The sequence below is a fragment of the Sander vitreus genome, chromosome 4 (assembly GCF_031162955.1).
Source record: "Sander vitreus isolate 19-12246 chromosome 4, sanVit1, whole genome shotgun sequence".
NCBI lineage: Eukaryota > Metazoa > Chordata > Actinopteri > Perciformes > Percidae > Sander > Sander vitreus.
This window is the reverse complement of record NC_135858.1, coordinates 11,813,541-11,829,939: the sequence shown is the minus strand read 5'-3', so window position 1 is coordinate 11,829,939 and position 16,399 is coordinate 11,813,541. Positions and strand designations below refer to the sequence as shown.

Sequence of the window (16,399 nt, the reverse complement as noted above, 5' to 3'; positions counted from 1 at the left end):
ATCGTTGTGTCACCATGTGACCTGTGAGGCTAGTTTGTTGGATGTTCGTTTCTTTTGTCGGTAAAATACGACTCAATTTCTCGACTTGTACCAACTGACAATAAAACCAAGATTTTAAACTCAACTGACAGTATTTGGAGAACACAAATAATTTTACGTACTTGTCTGCACCAGTGTTCCCTTCACAACGAGTCAAACGGAAGACGCTTTTGAGGAGTCTCTGAAATACCATCCGGTTACATGAGTCGGTGTGCTTTGAACACAAAAACGAACGCTCCCGAGGTAACGCGGGAAACGCTACTGTGTTGGTTGGTTCAGTGTTTTCCAGAGAAGAGCAACCGCCACGCTAATCCACATGTTTACGGATATTATCATTATCAGTGCCAACAAATGACCTGACCCCGACAGTCTTTAGCTGTTTCGCTTCAATCTGAGAAAGTGGAACCTCGACAACACCGCTGCCCTCCGCAGGCTGTGGTGTATCCGGACCGTTTGAACTAACGAGGAGCAGTTAATTATATGTCGGTCCCCGCGCTGCTCGTTAACGTTTGTCTCTGTAGCCACCGAGCACTTGTTAGCTCACACACAAAGAGTGGAATCTCGCTAACTAGCTAGCTAAACAACCAACAAACCTCCAGTTCTGTTGATTTGAAAAATGGATACGTTTCAGAAGGTGGAAAAGATAGGAGAAGGGACGTATGGAGTGGTTTACAAAGCCAAGAACAAAGTCACCGGAGAAACTGTTGCGCTGAAAAAAATCCGACTAGACACGTAAGTTTACTCATGACGAGTGTTGTTGGTTATCATCTGAGGCCAAGCTAACGTTACTGGAGCTAACTGTTGCTTTTACTCTGCTTCAAATGTGATGAAACCGTTTTACTCACCCATCAGGGTGTGACCGGCAGACGACATTTGCAAACAGCTATTTTGCAGAGCTTCCTCCCATCACTCTTTAGTGTTCGACGTATAAAACAAATCCTATTAAGTTAACGTTACAGTGACAGTGTTTCTCAACCACCAGCCTTTAAACTGCAACTACATTTAGACACTGCTCATGTAATTCCCTACACATAAAAGCACTTATATTTTAAATTCGACACATTTTACCGCAGCCGTTTATGTTAGTATAACACCAACATATGATGCACAATAAGAAAGAACCTATAATCCATGGTTGGTGTTTTGCAGTGGTACCCAACCTGCTCCCATCCAAATCTGGGGGATTACATGATAATTAAGGATATAACATTTTTTTTTTTTTCTTGTGAAGGTTTATCTTTTAAGAGCCTCAAAAAAGGAAATATTACTTTTGGATTGGACTGTACAGAATATGTCCACACTAAGGCTGTGAACAGTCTGTAATGAGGTGTCACAAGTCGACATTGCTTCGTTATAAGGGGTCAGGAGCAAGAAAGGTTGAGAACCACTCAATATATATATATATAATGCATATTTAAATGTGGGTCTGATTGTTGCCTGAGTGCACTGTGCAATAGAAACATGCATACGGTACATTGTGTAGGCTTACTTAAGAAAATCAAAATGTTAATTTTTTTTGTAATATTCATGTGCTGCCATGCTATGCCAAGGAACATCATTTCCCAGGCTTTGCAGTTGGCATTACTGACTCACTTTATCCAGTGTTTCCTGACATTTGTGTCAGAATACAGAAATCAGGAGCATTGCTGTGCTCATCTTTTGCTGGCTGATATGTAAGCTCAAGTTGTGTTGACTGTTTTCCCTATGAAACAAGCAGATATTGTAAAATCATTAACCAAGCTGAAGTAAATAACATAAGTTTAAATGTCAACGTTATTATAACCTGAGATTAGCGAATGAGCCTAAGAAACTTAACCAGTTAATTTACCGTGTATTGCATGCAGGGAAACAGAGGGTGTGCCAAGCACTGCCATCCGAGAGATTTCACTTCTCAAAGAACTCAGTCACCCAAATATAGTCAAGTAAGTGCCTACATGTTGCAGCTTTTAGCTAAATCCTGCTTGCAAGATTCTTGCGTTACTTGTTTCCGTCCGATTTTAAGCTAACCTGCCTGTTAACATGTTTTAGATTGCGGGATGTTATCCACACCGAGAACAAGCTCTACCTTGTTTTTGAGTTCCTTCATCAGGATCTAAAAAAATTTATGGACTCCTTCACAGTTGCTGGTATCCCACTGCCTTTGGTTAAGGTAAACATCAGCTAGATTTGCAAAACATATTTGTCTTGATCTTTTCAAGAAATCAAGAGTAAATGGATTTGTGTGTGTGTGTGTTTCTGTTTTGTAGAGTTATCTTTTCCAGCTGTTGCAAGGCCTGGCCTTCTGCCACTCTCACAGGGTTCTTCATCGAGACCTGAAGCCCCAGAACCTCCTCATCAACGCCCAGGGGGAGATCAAGCTCGCTGACTTTGGCCTGGCAAGAGCCTTCGGGGTGCCCGTCCGCACATACACACATGAGGTGACGTGTACAGCTACTCTGTTCATGTCAACAGGCTTCTTCTGAAAAATTTAGTCATATGGTTTGAAGTGCATATTCATTACTAGCCCAGCAGCAAAGTGCACTCTACCATGTTTCCTCTGAGTGAATTGAGCCTTCTGGTGTAGTCAGAAAACATCTTACAGTAGGGCTAGGCTTTGTGTTACTAAACAAAGCTGTTTCAGGATTTCTTTTTTTCAGTGCATTTTATATACTCACACTCAGAATATCATGAAAAAGTTGATTTATTTCAGTAATTCCATTCAAAAAGTGAAATTTGTATATTATATTCATTCGTCACACACAGTGATATATTTCAAATGTTCATTTCTTTTAATTGTGATGATTTTAACTGACAACTAATGAAAATTCCCAAATTCAGTATCTCCGAAAACTGGATTACTTAAGACCAATACAAAAAAGGATTTTTAGAAATGTTGGCCAACTGAAAAGTATGAACATGAAAAGTATGAGCATGTACAGCACTCAATACTTAGTTGGGGCTCCTTTTGCCTGAATTACTGCAGCAATGCGGCGTGGCATGGAGTCGATCAGGCTGTGTCACTGCTCAGGTGTTATGAGAGCCCAGGTTGCTCTGATAGTGGCCTTCAGCTCTTCTGCATTGTTGGGTCTGGAGCATCGCATCATCCTCTTCACAATACCTCATAGATTTTCTGAAGGGTTAAGGTCAGGCGAGTTTGCTGGCCAATTAAGAACAGGGATACCATGGTCCTTAAACCAGGTACTGGTAGCTTTGGCACTGTGTGCAGGTGCCAAGTCCTGTTGGAAAATGAAATCTGCATCTCCATAAAGTTGGTCAGCAGCAGAAAGCATGAAGTGCTCTAAAACTTCCTGGTAGACGGCTGCGTTGACCCTGGACCTCAGAAAACACAGTGGACCAACACCAGCAGATGACATGGCACCCCAAACCATCACTGACTGTGGAAACTTTACACTGGACTTGAAGCAACGTGGATTCTGTGTCTCTCCTCTCTTCCTCCAGACTCGGGGACCTTGATTTCCAAAGGAAATACAACATTTACTTTCATCAGAGAACATAACTTTGGACCACTCAGCAGCAGTCCAGTCCTTTTTGTCTTTAGCCCAGGCGAGACGCTTCTGACGCTGTGTCTTGTTCAAGAGTGGCTTGACACAAGGACTGCGACAGCTGAAACCCATGTCTTGCTTACGTTTGTGCCTGGTGGTTCTTGAAGCTCTGACTCCAGCAGCAGTCCACTCTTTGTGAATCTCCCCCACATTTTTGAATGGGTTTTGTTTCACAATCCTCTCCAGGGTGCGGTTATCCCTATTGCTTGTACACTTTTTTTCTACCACATCTTTTCCTTCCCTTCGCCTCTCTATTAATGTGCTTGGACACAGAGCTCTGTGAACAGCCAGCCTCTTTAGCAATGACCTTTTGTGTCTTGCCCTCCTTGTGCAAGGTGTCAATGGTCGTCTTTTGGACAGCTGTCCAGTCAGCAGTCTTCCCCATGATTGTGTAGCCTACAGAACTAGACTGAGAGACCATTTAAAGGCCTTTGCAGGTGTTATGAGTTAATTAGCTGATTAGAGTGTGGCACCAGGTGTCTTCAATATTGAACCTTGTCACAATATTCTAATTTTCTGAGATACTGAATTTGGGGTTTTCATTAGTTGTCAGTTCTAATCATCAAAATTAAAAGAAATAAACACTTGAAATATATCAATCTGTGTGGAATGAATGTATACATTATACAAGTTTCACTTTTTTAATGGAATTACTGAAATAAATCAACTTTCTCATGATATTCTAATTATATGACCTGTGTGTGTGTGTATATATTCTTCCTGAGAAATTGTTTTCCTGAATATAAACTTGCTTCTGTGATGTTTTTTAGGTGGTAACACTTTGGTACAGAGCACCAGAAATTCTCCTGGGCTGTAAGTACTACTCCACAGCTGTCGACATCTGGAGTCTGGGGTGCATCTTTGCTGAAATGGTAATTTGCACTGAGTGTCATATTTTACAATAGGCTTCACTGTAATTGAATTAGGCCTGCACACTATGGATCAAACGTACCATCTAACCAGCAGACTCCCCTCACTGTCCACTGTTGTACAGCTCACCAAGAGGGCCTTGTTCCCCGGCGACTCTGAGATCGATCAGTTATTCCGAATCTTCCGCACCTTGGGCACACCTGATGAGACTGTCTGGCCTGGAGTCACATCAATGCCTGACTACAAACCATCTTTCCCCAAGTGGGCCCGGCAGGAATTATCTAAAGTGGTGCCAATTCTTGATGAGGATGGAAGAGAACTGCTTGGAGTGAGAACATTTGTCATTCATTCACAGATTAATTTAGCATTCATTACCTTCGCGGAGGAAGGCGTTCTCTTGTGCTTGTTTGTGTGTAAGTCAGCGAGACCAAAAGAGGATAAGATATATGTACAGCTGGAGAAAAGGCTAAAAGAAGTAAACTATTGCACTTAAATGCAACAATCGGGCACACATGTCCCAGGGTAGTCTCTATTAATTTTGATCAAGATCCAGATGCAGATTACAAGTTGTCATTTTTGCAGAAGTGTGCACTCTAAGTGCTTTATTTTGTAATTTTTTTTTCTACCAGGGATATGAAATCGCATTGTTGGCAAACAAAATAAGAAGTGCGTTTGTTTTCCACTACAGCGTACAAAGCCTTTTTATAGTAGAGCTGCGATAATAAGTTGATTAATCGATTAGTCCATTAACAGAATATCAGCATCAATTTCAATAAACTTTTAGTCATTTCTGTAATCTTTCAAGCAGAAATGCAGCTTCTTCAATGTGAGGATTCAATGTTTTTCTTTGCCATATATGATAGTAAACTGATTACATATACATTTTGGACTGTTGTATGAATAAAACAAGCAATCTGGATGCATGATTTTGGGCTGTGGAAAATTATAACAGGCAACATTTTTTCACTATTTCCCAACTTTTTATAGACTAAAAGGATAAATCAATCAAGAAAATAATTGGCTGTTTAATTAAAATTATCATTAGTTGCAGCCCTACTTTATAGACCCATCGTTTGACTATATATATTTTTTCCATTTCTGTTGTCCTTGCAGGAAATGCTGAATTATGATCCAAACAAAAGGTTATCTGCCAAAAACGCCCTCGCACATCGATACTTCCGCGACGTCACCATGCCAGTTCCTCATCTGAGACTCTGAGTCAAGCAAAATATCAGTCCATTTTAACGGCAACAATGTCTAAGCAATAAGGACCTGCTCGCTTCATAGCCACGGCTGGAATGGACAGAAAATGTGGACACTACAGGATATGTTGGATCCTTCAAAGGAGATTTGTTAATACCTAAAACCAGCTTTCTAGATGACAGACATCCCGACAGGTTTGCTGTTTTTTCAGCCATGATGTTATAATAGTTATAAAGGTTAAACTGTAATTTTCAATATCAATATAATTTTGCATATTTGTGTGCAACTGCCATTTTTGATGCTAATGTTATTTGTGATTTGGGATGGTCCTGTGACTGAGTGCAGGTCAGGTAGACTTCTAGTTATCTGCCATTACCCAATCTGCCAATACTGCCTTTTCCTAATTTAAATGGTATGTTGGCTTTAGGAAGTCCAAATTCAAATAGTCAGTTAGTTAGAATTAAATATGATTGAATAAGTGTGTGGGATAGTGCAAATAACAATGTCATGCTTTGTAAGACAGTGTGAGCAGCAGCTGAATGAAAGAGGTAGGGGACAGTTGTCACACAATGAACAACGTCAGCCAACAACAGTTTGCTAAAAGAACATGAGACTACGGTTGTGTTCTTTTAGGTTGATTTTCTTGCACTTAAATTCTGTTTTTGGATTTAAAGTATCTTGAAGTGGTTTTATAACGGCACCTTTAGTTTAACACACAAACATGTTTATTGGTCGTTCAGATTTGTTGGCAGGATTACTCCCCCTGACTGAAGTTCTCAGAGCTTTGTACATACAGTTGTGAAATACAAATTATCCCTGTTGTAATTCAGATTTTACGAAATTTAATGTGCTGTTGCATCTTTCTTACTCTAGATTTTATTCAAACGTTATGAACCGTTTTTATGGATATTGTTTATTTACTGTTTGAAAAAAATAAACTTGTTTAAACAACTGTTACCGTTTGTCGATGTGAGGAACATTTTTGGATGATGTCTTTTTCAGTTCTGCAGCCAAGTGAAACAAGTATGCCAAATAGTTTGTGAGACTCAAATACCAGAGTCAAATGCTATCTCGCATTGTTAAATCAAATTGCTGTTACGCTTCATTGATCTTTGCTGGACAAATACACAGGTCCACTTCTGCAGTTGGCATCTCGTCAGAATGGCTTTGTTAACCTGTTAATATTTCTTCTCTAGAAAAAAAATACATGACAGTTTAAGAATTAAAATGATACGGAAAGGACAAAGGCAATGTTTTAATTGTTTTCAAGACAAAGAAGTATCAGTTAGTTAGATGATGAATTGGTGGTGTGTGGATAAAGTAAATTACCTTGAAAAACAGTTTCACAAAGACCCCAAACAACTGATTGTGTTCTCCAATGAAATACACTCAGCAAAAAAAGAAACGTCCTGTCACTTTCAACTGCTTTTATATTTTCAGCGAACTTAACATATGCAAATATTTATATGAACATTAAAAGATTTAACAACTAAAACTTAAACTGAACAATTTTCACAGACGTGACTAACAGAAATGGAATAATGTGTCCCTGAACAAAGGGGGGGGGGTCAAAATCAAAAGTATCCCTCAGTATCTGGTTTGGCCACCGGCTGCATTAAGTACTGCAGTGCATCTCATGTACTGGACCAGATTGGCCAGTTCTTACGGTTGGTGCCATCCTGTACCCAGGGGCGTCAGACTGGGGGGAAAAAGGGGACTGAGTACCCAGGGCCCTCATGTGAGGAGGGCCCAAAAAGATGCTAGAATGAATAGCTGTGGTTGCGGGGAGGGGCCCATAGAAAATGCCTTTCTACAGGGCCCAGAATTTTGTGCTACGCCCCATCCTGTACCTGTCCTGCAGGTGTGATATTCGGATGTACTGATCCTATGCAGTTGTTGTTACACGTGGTCTGCCACTGCAAGGACAGTCAGCTGTGCTTCCTGTCTCCCTGTAGCGCTGTCTTATGAGTCTCACAGTAGGGACATTGCAATGTATTGCCCTAGCCACATCTGCTGTCCTCATGCCTCCTTGCACCATGCCTAAGGCACGTTCACGCAGATTCGCAGGGACCCTGGGCGTCTTTCTTTTGGTGTTTTTCAGAGTCAGTAGAAAGGTCTCTTTACTTTCCTAATTTTCTTATAACTGACCTTAATTGCCTACTGCCTGCAAGCTGTTATTGTCTTTTCGACCGTTCAACAGGTGCATGTTCATTAATTGTTTGTTTCATTGAATAAGCATGGAAAACATTGTTTAAACCCTTTACAATGAAGATCTCTAAAGTTATTTAGATTTTTACAAAAGTATCTTTAAAATACAGTGTCCTGAAAAAGGGGCGTTTCTTTTTTTTGCTGAGTTTACAACCAATCAATTAAATACGTTTTTATTAGTCCGCACCATACTTAGACATCATGTCAGTCAATGCATTTCACCTTTAAGTAGCAAGGTTGAAATCGAGAAAAGATGTACAGTAACCGAGAAAGTAATGCATTGCTATCTGCCACAGTGTCTTTTTGATGATACCACAAGGGGACGTTAAAGTCTAAAATGTTTAAATCTTACACATAGTGACTTTAATATGTTTGTGCCTGCACATCCTTCACATTAAAGAAGACAGACTCCTTGTGATAACAGTTTGCCATTTATTTTCACAATGAACAATAATTAAAAGCAGAAATAGGAATAGATGATAGTGGAAAAATTAGCATATTATAAGCACACAGTAAGAAATAGATGTTATATTCAATTATAAATAAACAAGTGCATTATATGAGAGGCATAATTCAAATAGTGGTGCTCTGTCAATCTTGGTGATTTCATTTAGTAAAAAGTTGACACCACAAAATACATATGTGCTCGACTTATGAGAAAAGTTCACATGATGCATAAACATAGAAATATAACAGCACTAGCCAGCTAGCTTTTTTTGCACGTATCCTAATATCCCAGGTTTATTTATTGCAGTTCTGAGATTACCCCCCATAGTGACAACATTGCTGTAGTTGCACTATACGTGGCAACATCATATAATTGGATTATGGCAGTTGTTGAAATTTATAAAGCTGCAAAATGAAGTTGGAGCCATAACTAAAGAAAATGTTTATTTTCTTCTATCTTTTAAACTAAGCATTGCTTTTTAATATAATATGACAAATGTTATATAGTTCAGCAACATTAAAGCCTGTGTTTTGACTGAGTTATTATAGCTGCTAGTACACACACTTGTCTTTGTCTTTCATTCCCCATAAAGCAATGGGATGAATTATTGCAGGAAACGAGTTTGCTTTCATTTATGCACTCAGCAATGCTACCAAGATATATGTTATCAAAATGTATTCAGACAGCAAAATGACATGTCAAGTAGAAAAAGATTGGACATATTTTGACAGTGAGGTTAAAGCGAGTGGTCCGGTAAATTATACTAATTTAAAAGTATGATGTGTCCTATATTTGCAGCATGAACAATAAGAAACAAGTGCTTGGCTCACATCTGAAAGTGTGAAAGTATACAGATACAGTTTTACAATCCAGCCCTTTTGAACCTTGTTGGGCTTTTAGACTTAAAGAGCCAGTGTGTAGGATTTAGGGGGATCTATTGGCAGAAATGGAATATAGGCTAATATTTATAATTAAGTTTGTATTAGTGTATAATCACCTGAAACTAAGAATTGTTGTAGAATGAGCCCTTCATATCTACAGCTACAGGAGCTCTCTTCCCTGTTTCTACCAGGGGTCGATGCGTTTCATGCATAGACTGTATAAGTGAAGCCAAAACATCTCAATCGCCCCCTGGTGGCTGGCTGCAGTAAAGGTCATAAATCACGCCCCCACAATGTTAGCGGATGGGACTCGGGCCAAACTTAGAAATTAAAGTACACGTCAAATACTTTTTTCCCCAAACATGGTTTCTGTCATTTTAGGTAGTTCTTATCACGCAGAGGTTTGTTTAAGTGTTAATTTTCTGATAGGTTTGGTTTTTATTAGTTATTTCATGCTATAAAAACGGGGCGAAACGTCATGATTTGCAGCTGTGATTGACATCTGAATAGTCAGGCTGGTGTATGGGCGGGACTTCGATACCGCGGCTCCACCTCCAGATCACTACCAGACTCTGGCTCCAAAATTACAAGATGGCAGTGCCTGTATCCGAGATATTTTGGCTTCACTTTTGTACAGTGGGAGGAAGTGGAGATGCGTCGTCCATCTTTATATACAGTCTATGGTTTCTACAGCAGCCCAGAACGGACAAACCAAACACCTTCTCTAGAGGGGGCCTTTTGCGTTACGTAAGGCTACTGAAGGTTCTACTACAGGCTTAGAAAGGGAGGGGTGAGCGGGGGGGATTTACTACACATCAAGAATACTTCACGTCACTGCTGACCATTTTGCATACCATGCTGGAGTGTTGGCAACTTTTGAATTTATTTCTCCTACCCTCCGTTGTTGTCCATTCATTTCCGAATGGTATAAAAGACTCTTGAAACTTGCTTGACTTGTGACAGTGCACTCATTTTTAGAAAATGTTCTGTTAATTGTTGAGACTTTTCAACAACTGTTATTATTATATCACGTCACAATAATGAAACTGAAAAAAAAAACCTGCACACTTGATGGTCACTTGATTATACAGTTAAAGTATGTTTCAACATACACATTGACAAATCTGAAAATCCACAACATGCATTAAAGCTTTAGTGCATAACTTTTTAAATATTAATGAACGTCCGTTATAACGGACGTTCATTAATATTCAAGCCATTGCCAAATGAGTTGATACAAAGCTAATTAAGACTATCAGCTCCACACAACTCTCTCTGTATTTCTCAGTATGGCTATGTTCAGAAAATGGTGTTGTCCGGCGACTTTCGCGCACAGAAACTTGAGTGAAGATAATTACCTCTTCTAAAGGGGCCATCATTTTCTTTTTTAATCCTCCGTGTCCTTCTTGGCTACAAACAACTGTGTGGAGGAGGTGTGGGGGTGGTGTGCGATCACTGAAGGCAATGATGTTGTCATTACTTTGAATTCCTTATCATGAGGGAGACAGAAACTATGCACTATAGCTTTAAAAATGGTCAGCAGTAAAATAAAGTACACATGATTTGTAGTTAGGGAGCTTAAAATTGTAAAAACAATGGAGTGGTACTTTAAGATGGTTTGGGTTTGGTGCCGTGTATTATTTAGCTCAAATTTCTAGTTTCTTTTTCATGATTAGCTTGTACAGGATCTGGTAGCCATCATCCCATGCATAGAGCAGCTGCTCCTGCGGGTTGTACTTTAGACTGGAGTGGGTTCCGTAACGCTTTGGAAAGTAAACCAGGGGTGCTTCTTCATTGGTCACCATATCATTGACGTCAAACACACACTGGACACGTGAGCGACCGGGCTGCTTGGTGTTGTACACCACATACAAAGTGCCACAGATGACAAAAGCCCCCTCCGCATTCTCTCTCGGACAGTTTGTGTCCCACATTTGCTCGTTGTCCAGCGAGTTGGCGTCCATTTTAGCCAGAGAGATGTACCTCTCGTTCTGCCGTGAGGCATAAATGACCCACAGGCCTTCCTCATCCACAGCCAGGTCCATCACTGTCTCGGGGGTCAGGCCGTACGGTGGGACATGGTCCTGCACTGGGAACACTGCGTTGTCTGTCACAGAGCTGTTGTTCATGTCATATTTAACCACCATTATCTCTTCAGCCTGATTTATATAATATGCGTGATTGTTGAGGACAACGTGTCCTGTTCCCTTCCAGGCAGACGGAAGCTTCAGGTTCTTGGACAGAGACATGCCCAGCGAGCGTGAGAAGTCTTGCACAGAGGCAAACTCATGGATGGTGTCTTCATCCGTCCCGTTAAAAATGTAGACCTTCCCAGAGCCGCTGCTGGTGTCTTTGGTCCACATGCCCTTTGGCCCTCCGACTCGCTTCAAGATCTTCATGGCTTTTATGGTGGAGATCATGTCGCTGCAGTCTGAAAATGTTCACAGTTTGTTATTTAAATATATCAGGACTGTTTTTAAAGGAATAGCTCGACATTTTAGCAAGTATGTTAACCGGTATTTGCTTTCTTGTAAAGAGTTAGACAAGAAGATTATTACGACTCCCATATTTGCCTGCTCATTGTCAGCAGGAGACAGTTAGCTTGTTGTCACTGTGAGGTTGCCAAACAACCAGCAGATACTCCAGGAGGTCATTGCACCCAGCCAGCAAATAGTCCAGTACCTAGAACCACAACTGTTGTTTTTACGCTTTTTGTACAGATTTAACTGAAGAAATGTGACGTATTAATTAGTGAGCTTTAGAGGTGCTGGTATGCAACTTTAGTTAGCTTTGGACAGAGCCAGGCTAGCTGTTTTCCCATGTTTCCACTCTTTATGCTAAGCTAACTGGCTACTGATTCCAGCTTCATATTTAGGGCAGATATGAGAGTTGTATCAATCTTCTCATCCAACTCTCGGCAAGAAAGACATTAAGCGTATTTCCCCAAATGTTAAATAATTAATTTAAGTCATTTGGGACATGGTCAAGTCAAGTCCTTGAGGGCATATCCAAGTTAAATCCTCATGTTTGTACTTTAAGTGTGAAGTCTCAAGACTACAGCTTTGAGACTGTATTATGTGTTTTCACCCAAGACGGAGAATAAAGCCTGTCTTTGCCTTATTTGTTTATATTGTATAAATATGGGTGACAAATTAAAGAGAAGGCCAGCATAAAGTGTCTTTGTAAGGTTTTGGACCACCATCCCAAATCCCATGGCTTAAGGAAGGCAGTGCCACAGACAGGGAAGGAAGTCGGAAAGTATTAAGAAAAGGACTGACACATTGTTGGTTTTTGTATTTTCATTGGATTTGATGATTTGGGATAGAACAACAGAATAATACCATCCTTTTTCTTTGTGTGAACAAATCTCAATAATGGAATGTTTTTAAATTTCTACAAAACTAAGAGTAGAGGGATGACTGAAGGGTGTGTTGCCTCACACAGGTGATGGAAAACTCTTTTTGTGACTTTTGATAACTGATGAGTGATCTGCCCAATCTGAGTTTTCTGACTAAAACAACTTTTGAACGTACACATGTTCAACCAAAACAAGTTCCTTCCTGAGGCTATTTTGCAGCGGCACCGTGGCTCCGTCTGGCGCTTAGCACCTGTGCTGTGGAGGAAGGTCTGGAAAAGCGAGACTAATCTAAATATAAATATGCCAAAGGCTTTTGTGAAGGCTTTGACCTGCCAGTGGAGTGTTTGTATGAAAATGTAAGACCAATTAATGCACTTTAAGTAATTGATAAGTGATCTATCATTACTATATACCTGTTCTGTTCTGTAAATGATTAATTTAATGGGTACAGCATTACATACTTGAGGATTTGCTTGCTTTTTTCCATTTCAAATTATTGTAATTTTAGTTGTTGATCAGTTTAAGGTAGAACTAAGTAAGTATTTTCATATTCATACACAATAAAATACAGGACGTTTATTCTGATGAACAGAATAAATGTACTATCCAAGTGCAGTTTAAACACGTTATATCCCACCTGATAGTTTTGAGTACTTGGCCTTCTGCTTCTCCTTCACCAGTGTCACCTGCTGTTCTATCAGCTTGTCGTCCACGTCCACACACGGCTGTGCTCCGTTCTGAGTTTCCAAGTAGTCCAGCTCACGTTCCACCCGGTCCACCCTTGTCCCTACGCCATCCAGATTCATTCTCAGTGTCTCTTTCTCTTTATCCAGGTTCTCCAGCTGGGAAAGCATTTGTTGCTTCAGCTCCCGCAGCTCGGAGGCGTAGCGGGCAGTCTGTTCATGCCACAGAGAGATCCGGTCCTGTTTCAAAACAAGGTGACAAAGATCAGTCTTAATTTTTACACAAGCTGAGATGGTCACACTTGTTTCCATCTTACCTGTTTGTACTTCAGTAATGTGAGCAATACATGCGGTTTGTTTTACAGGAACTGCAAATGTACTTATAGTAAGCTCTAAGAAGGCCATAATTTTATGTTCTTTAAGGCTCAGTAAATAGTCTGGGACAGAAAGGCATAATAAGTAGGAAGCTCATCCTTCAAACAACCAGGTTCAGCCCACACGTGGCAAGTTTCCACCCTGCTCAAATGTCTTTTAGCAAAACACTAAATCCTACCAACTCGCTCTGTAGCAGACCCTGACCTCTGAGGTGATCAGTAAAGTCTGAGACTACATTACAGAGAAATACAGACACTGAGGGATGTGGATGAATAATATTTTGAGGGAGTTTTGTTTAATGAACTCCAGTTAGAAACTGAGGGGATGTGGATGAATAATATTTTGAGGGAGTTTGGTTTAATGAACTCTAGTTAGTTTCAAACTCTGACTTTAGACCTAATATGAAAAAGTAGAACATGTTTTATATTTGATCTTTTCATACAAACAAAACCAAAATATTAAAATAGAACAACTGACAAGATCCCTGTGGAGAGCTATTACTGGCTATACTTTGAGGTTGGAACACCAAGAGAGCTATATTTGAATCCATCACAAAAATAAGGTTCCACACATGTATGACATTCTTTGAAAGATGTTTAATCTGAAATGTGTTGTTGGTGAAATAATTACTGTTACTTCATCATCATGATACATGCCATTTTGGAATACCAATATAGCACAACTATTCAAATCTGTACTAATCTTTTAAACTACATTTTTATCTCAGTCTCTGAACTCAGACAAGAAGCTCATACTCCCTATACATATCCGAGAGCTGTATTTTCCAGCATTTTCCTCAGGATTTTCCCACATCTGCATTCCATTGCCTTCCTTTCCTTTCACAGGGACTCTGGAGCGCAGGGCTCGGCAGGGAGGTAAAATGAGTCTTACCTCAATAGCGAGCAGCCTCCGCTCCAAGTAGTCAATCAGTGTTTGGTGCTGAGCGGTGGCAAAGCAGGCCAAAGTAACCAAGACAACAAGTCCCCTCATTTTGTGTCAGCTCAGTCTCTTTGCCTCCTGGAGTGGAGTGAGAGTGTGGAGGAGCCAGCAGATTCCCAGAGGTGGGCTGGAATGTTTTAGTAAGCTGCCTGGGAGGAGCCAAAAACATCTGGTGAAGACACACAGGCACACAGTCTCTAAGAGAGACAATACACTGGTGTTCAGCTTTTACCTGATTGACAAACTGAACAAAAAAAACAATATATAGTCTGATGTTTAAATGTATGTATGGCTTTACTCAAAACACAGGCCAGTAGTGTGGCGCCGGACCACGTTATGTAGAGCAGGAGCAGCAAGAATAATGTGAGTGGGAGTCAGGAGTCAGTGAGGCGCTGTACTCCTGTGTAAAGGGGAAGAACATGGACTGTGGATTTTAATCAACTAGCCTACATTACAATGCATTAATGAAAAATTCTGTGTAACACATTATGAACTATTTTAACAGATGAATTTCTCAGATGTTGTTGTGGTAGAAACTTTTCATGTTTGCAGCAGGTGTAGGTTTTGAAAAATAGGAAAGTGAAACAAAAACAGTCGAAGACTAAACCAAGTTAGGTTTTTGTATTTTATTATAAACTTGCAAGAATATTGGAGTAACACAAAGAACAAACAAAAGGCACAGCAGCCCAGTGTGGAAAAATGTATTCAACGAATAAGAAAAAGCACACAGAAACATAAGTTTCATTCATCAGTGAAGTCTTGTTATAGCAGTGTCTGTTATGTTTTCCAGCTGTCCCTGTGCACAGGAACAGTTGCAATACTGGATTGATGTCTGTAGCATGACAAAAACAGTAGTTAGTTTAGCGAGTGGTGAATTACTGGGGAAAAAGGAAATAGTGTCTCCGGCCTCACTTGTCATTATATAACCACCTTGCTGCACAAAAGTCTGCACACCTCTTTGTCAACACAGCTTGCTTATGGGTTTTAGTTAGCGCTAAAACTCACTGGCCGCCGTGGCTTGGTAGCGTTGCATTTCCCCCGACTCATTTCCTGGTTCTCCTTCTCCATAAACAACATAAAATCAAGCAGAGGGTTAACGTTTCCTGCTAAATATGTCCCCCCTTGGTCAGAAAACACAGGGGAGACACTTTGTTTCTCTCACTATGACTCTAGAGTCGGTACTCGCTCCGAAGCTAATTGCCGTCACTCTCTCGCTTCTCCCTCGCTCTAACACACTCCCCACACACACACACACATGCCGGCTCGACGCACACACCAATGCACAAGTTTTAAACATCAGGCCACTTACGTAGGCTACGGCGAAAGCTCTGCGTGGAGCCTGTGCAGAACCATAAAACGTCCTTTAAAGTAAGCTTTAAAAAGTTAATTGTAAAGCTTTAATGTTACAGTTATAGAACTATAGTTACTTATTTAAAGGAACAACTGTGTAGCCCTATGATAGACTTAGGTGTGTCCTCATGCTTGGACAGGCTCCACTACTCTAAGCCCAGAAAGATGCATGTGTATGGTTTAACTTAAAATAGAGCATCAAATATAAATGCCCTCAACTCCATTGAGCTCAGGTGACAACTTTTTAAAATCTAAGCTTTTTTTGTCATCCTACCAATACAACAGTTGTGCACAGTTGTAACTCTTTTGTAAATCTACAGACCAATCTCTAAACTGTCTGTCCTGGTCAAGGTTCTTGAATCCCTTGTCAGTGATCAGTTAAAGAACGTTTTTAACAGTTATAATGTGTTGTCTGACTTCCAATCTGGTTTCAGAAAAGGGCATAGTACAACGTCGGCAGCTCTTAAGGTTTTAAATGACTTTGTTGAATCCATGAATAATAA

At 40.3% G+C, this 16,399-nt stretch overlaps 2 protein-coding genes across 2 annotated transcripts; one reads left to right on the top strand and one right to left on the bottom strand.

The window, feature by feature from the left end:
- On the top strand, positions 1–6,611 carry cdk2 (cyclin dependent kinase 2). The gene is made up of 7 exons (XM_078248267.1): positions 1–771; positions 1,884–1,961; positions 2,068–2,188; positions 2,286–2,456; positions 4,352–4,453; positions 4,576–4,779; positions 5,565–6,611. Exons 1-7 carry the CDS (start codon positions 656–658, stop codon positions 5,667–5,669), a joined length of 897 nt encoding a protein of 298 aa, XP_078104393.1. The 5' UTR covers positions 1–655; the 3' UTR covers positions 5,670–6,611.
- A 1,669-nt stretch (positions 6,612–8,280) lies between these two features.
- Positions 8,281–15,763, bottom strand: olfml3b (olfactomedin-like 3b). The gene is made up of 4 exons (XM_078248266.1): positions 15,552–15,763; positions 14,499–14,695; positions 13,187–13,472; positions 8,281–11,622 (listed from the first exon to the last, which is right to left on the bottom strand). Exons 2-4 carry the CDS (start codon positions 14,595–14,597, stop codon positions 10,838–10,840), a joined length of 1,170 nt encoding a protein of 389 aa, XP_078104392.1. The 5' UTR covers positions 14,598–14,695; positions 15,552–15,763; the 3' UTR covers positions 8,281–10,837.
- Between the last annotated feature and the right edge of the window lie 636 nt (positions 15,764–16,399).

Excerpts from the sequence above, each read along its gene's own strand:
- cdk2 (XM_078248267.1), top strand. The coding sequence starts at position 656 with ATGGATACGTTTCAGAAGGTGGAAAAGATAGGAGAAGGGACGTATGGA. Across the intron at positions 2,457-4,351 it reads TCCGCACATACACACATGAG|GTGGTAACACTTTGGTACAG; the intron begins GTGACGTGTACA and ends GATGTTTTTTAG. Across the intron at positions 4,780-5,564 it reads ATGGAAGAGAACTGCTTGGA|GAAATGCTGAATTATGATCC; the intron begins GTGAGAACATTT and ends TTGTCCTTGCAG.
- olfml3b (XM_078248266.1), bottom strand. The coding sequence starts at position 14,597 with ATGAGGGGACTTGTTGTCTTGGTTACTTTGGCCTGCTTTGCCACCGCT. Across the intron at positions 13,473-14,498 it reads GGAGGCTGCTCGCTATTGAG|GACCGGATCTCTCTGTGGCA; the intron begins GTAAGACTCATT and ends GTTTTGAAACAG. Across the intron at positions 11,623-13,186 it reads CAAGTACTCAAAACTATCAG|ACTGCAGCGACATGATCTCC; the intron begins GTGGGATATAAC and ends GAACATTTTCAG.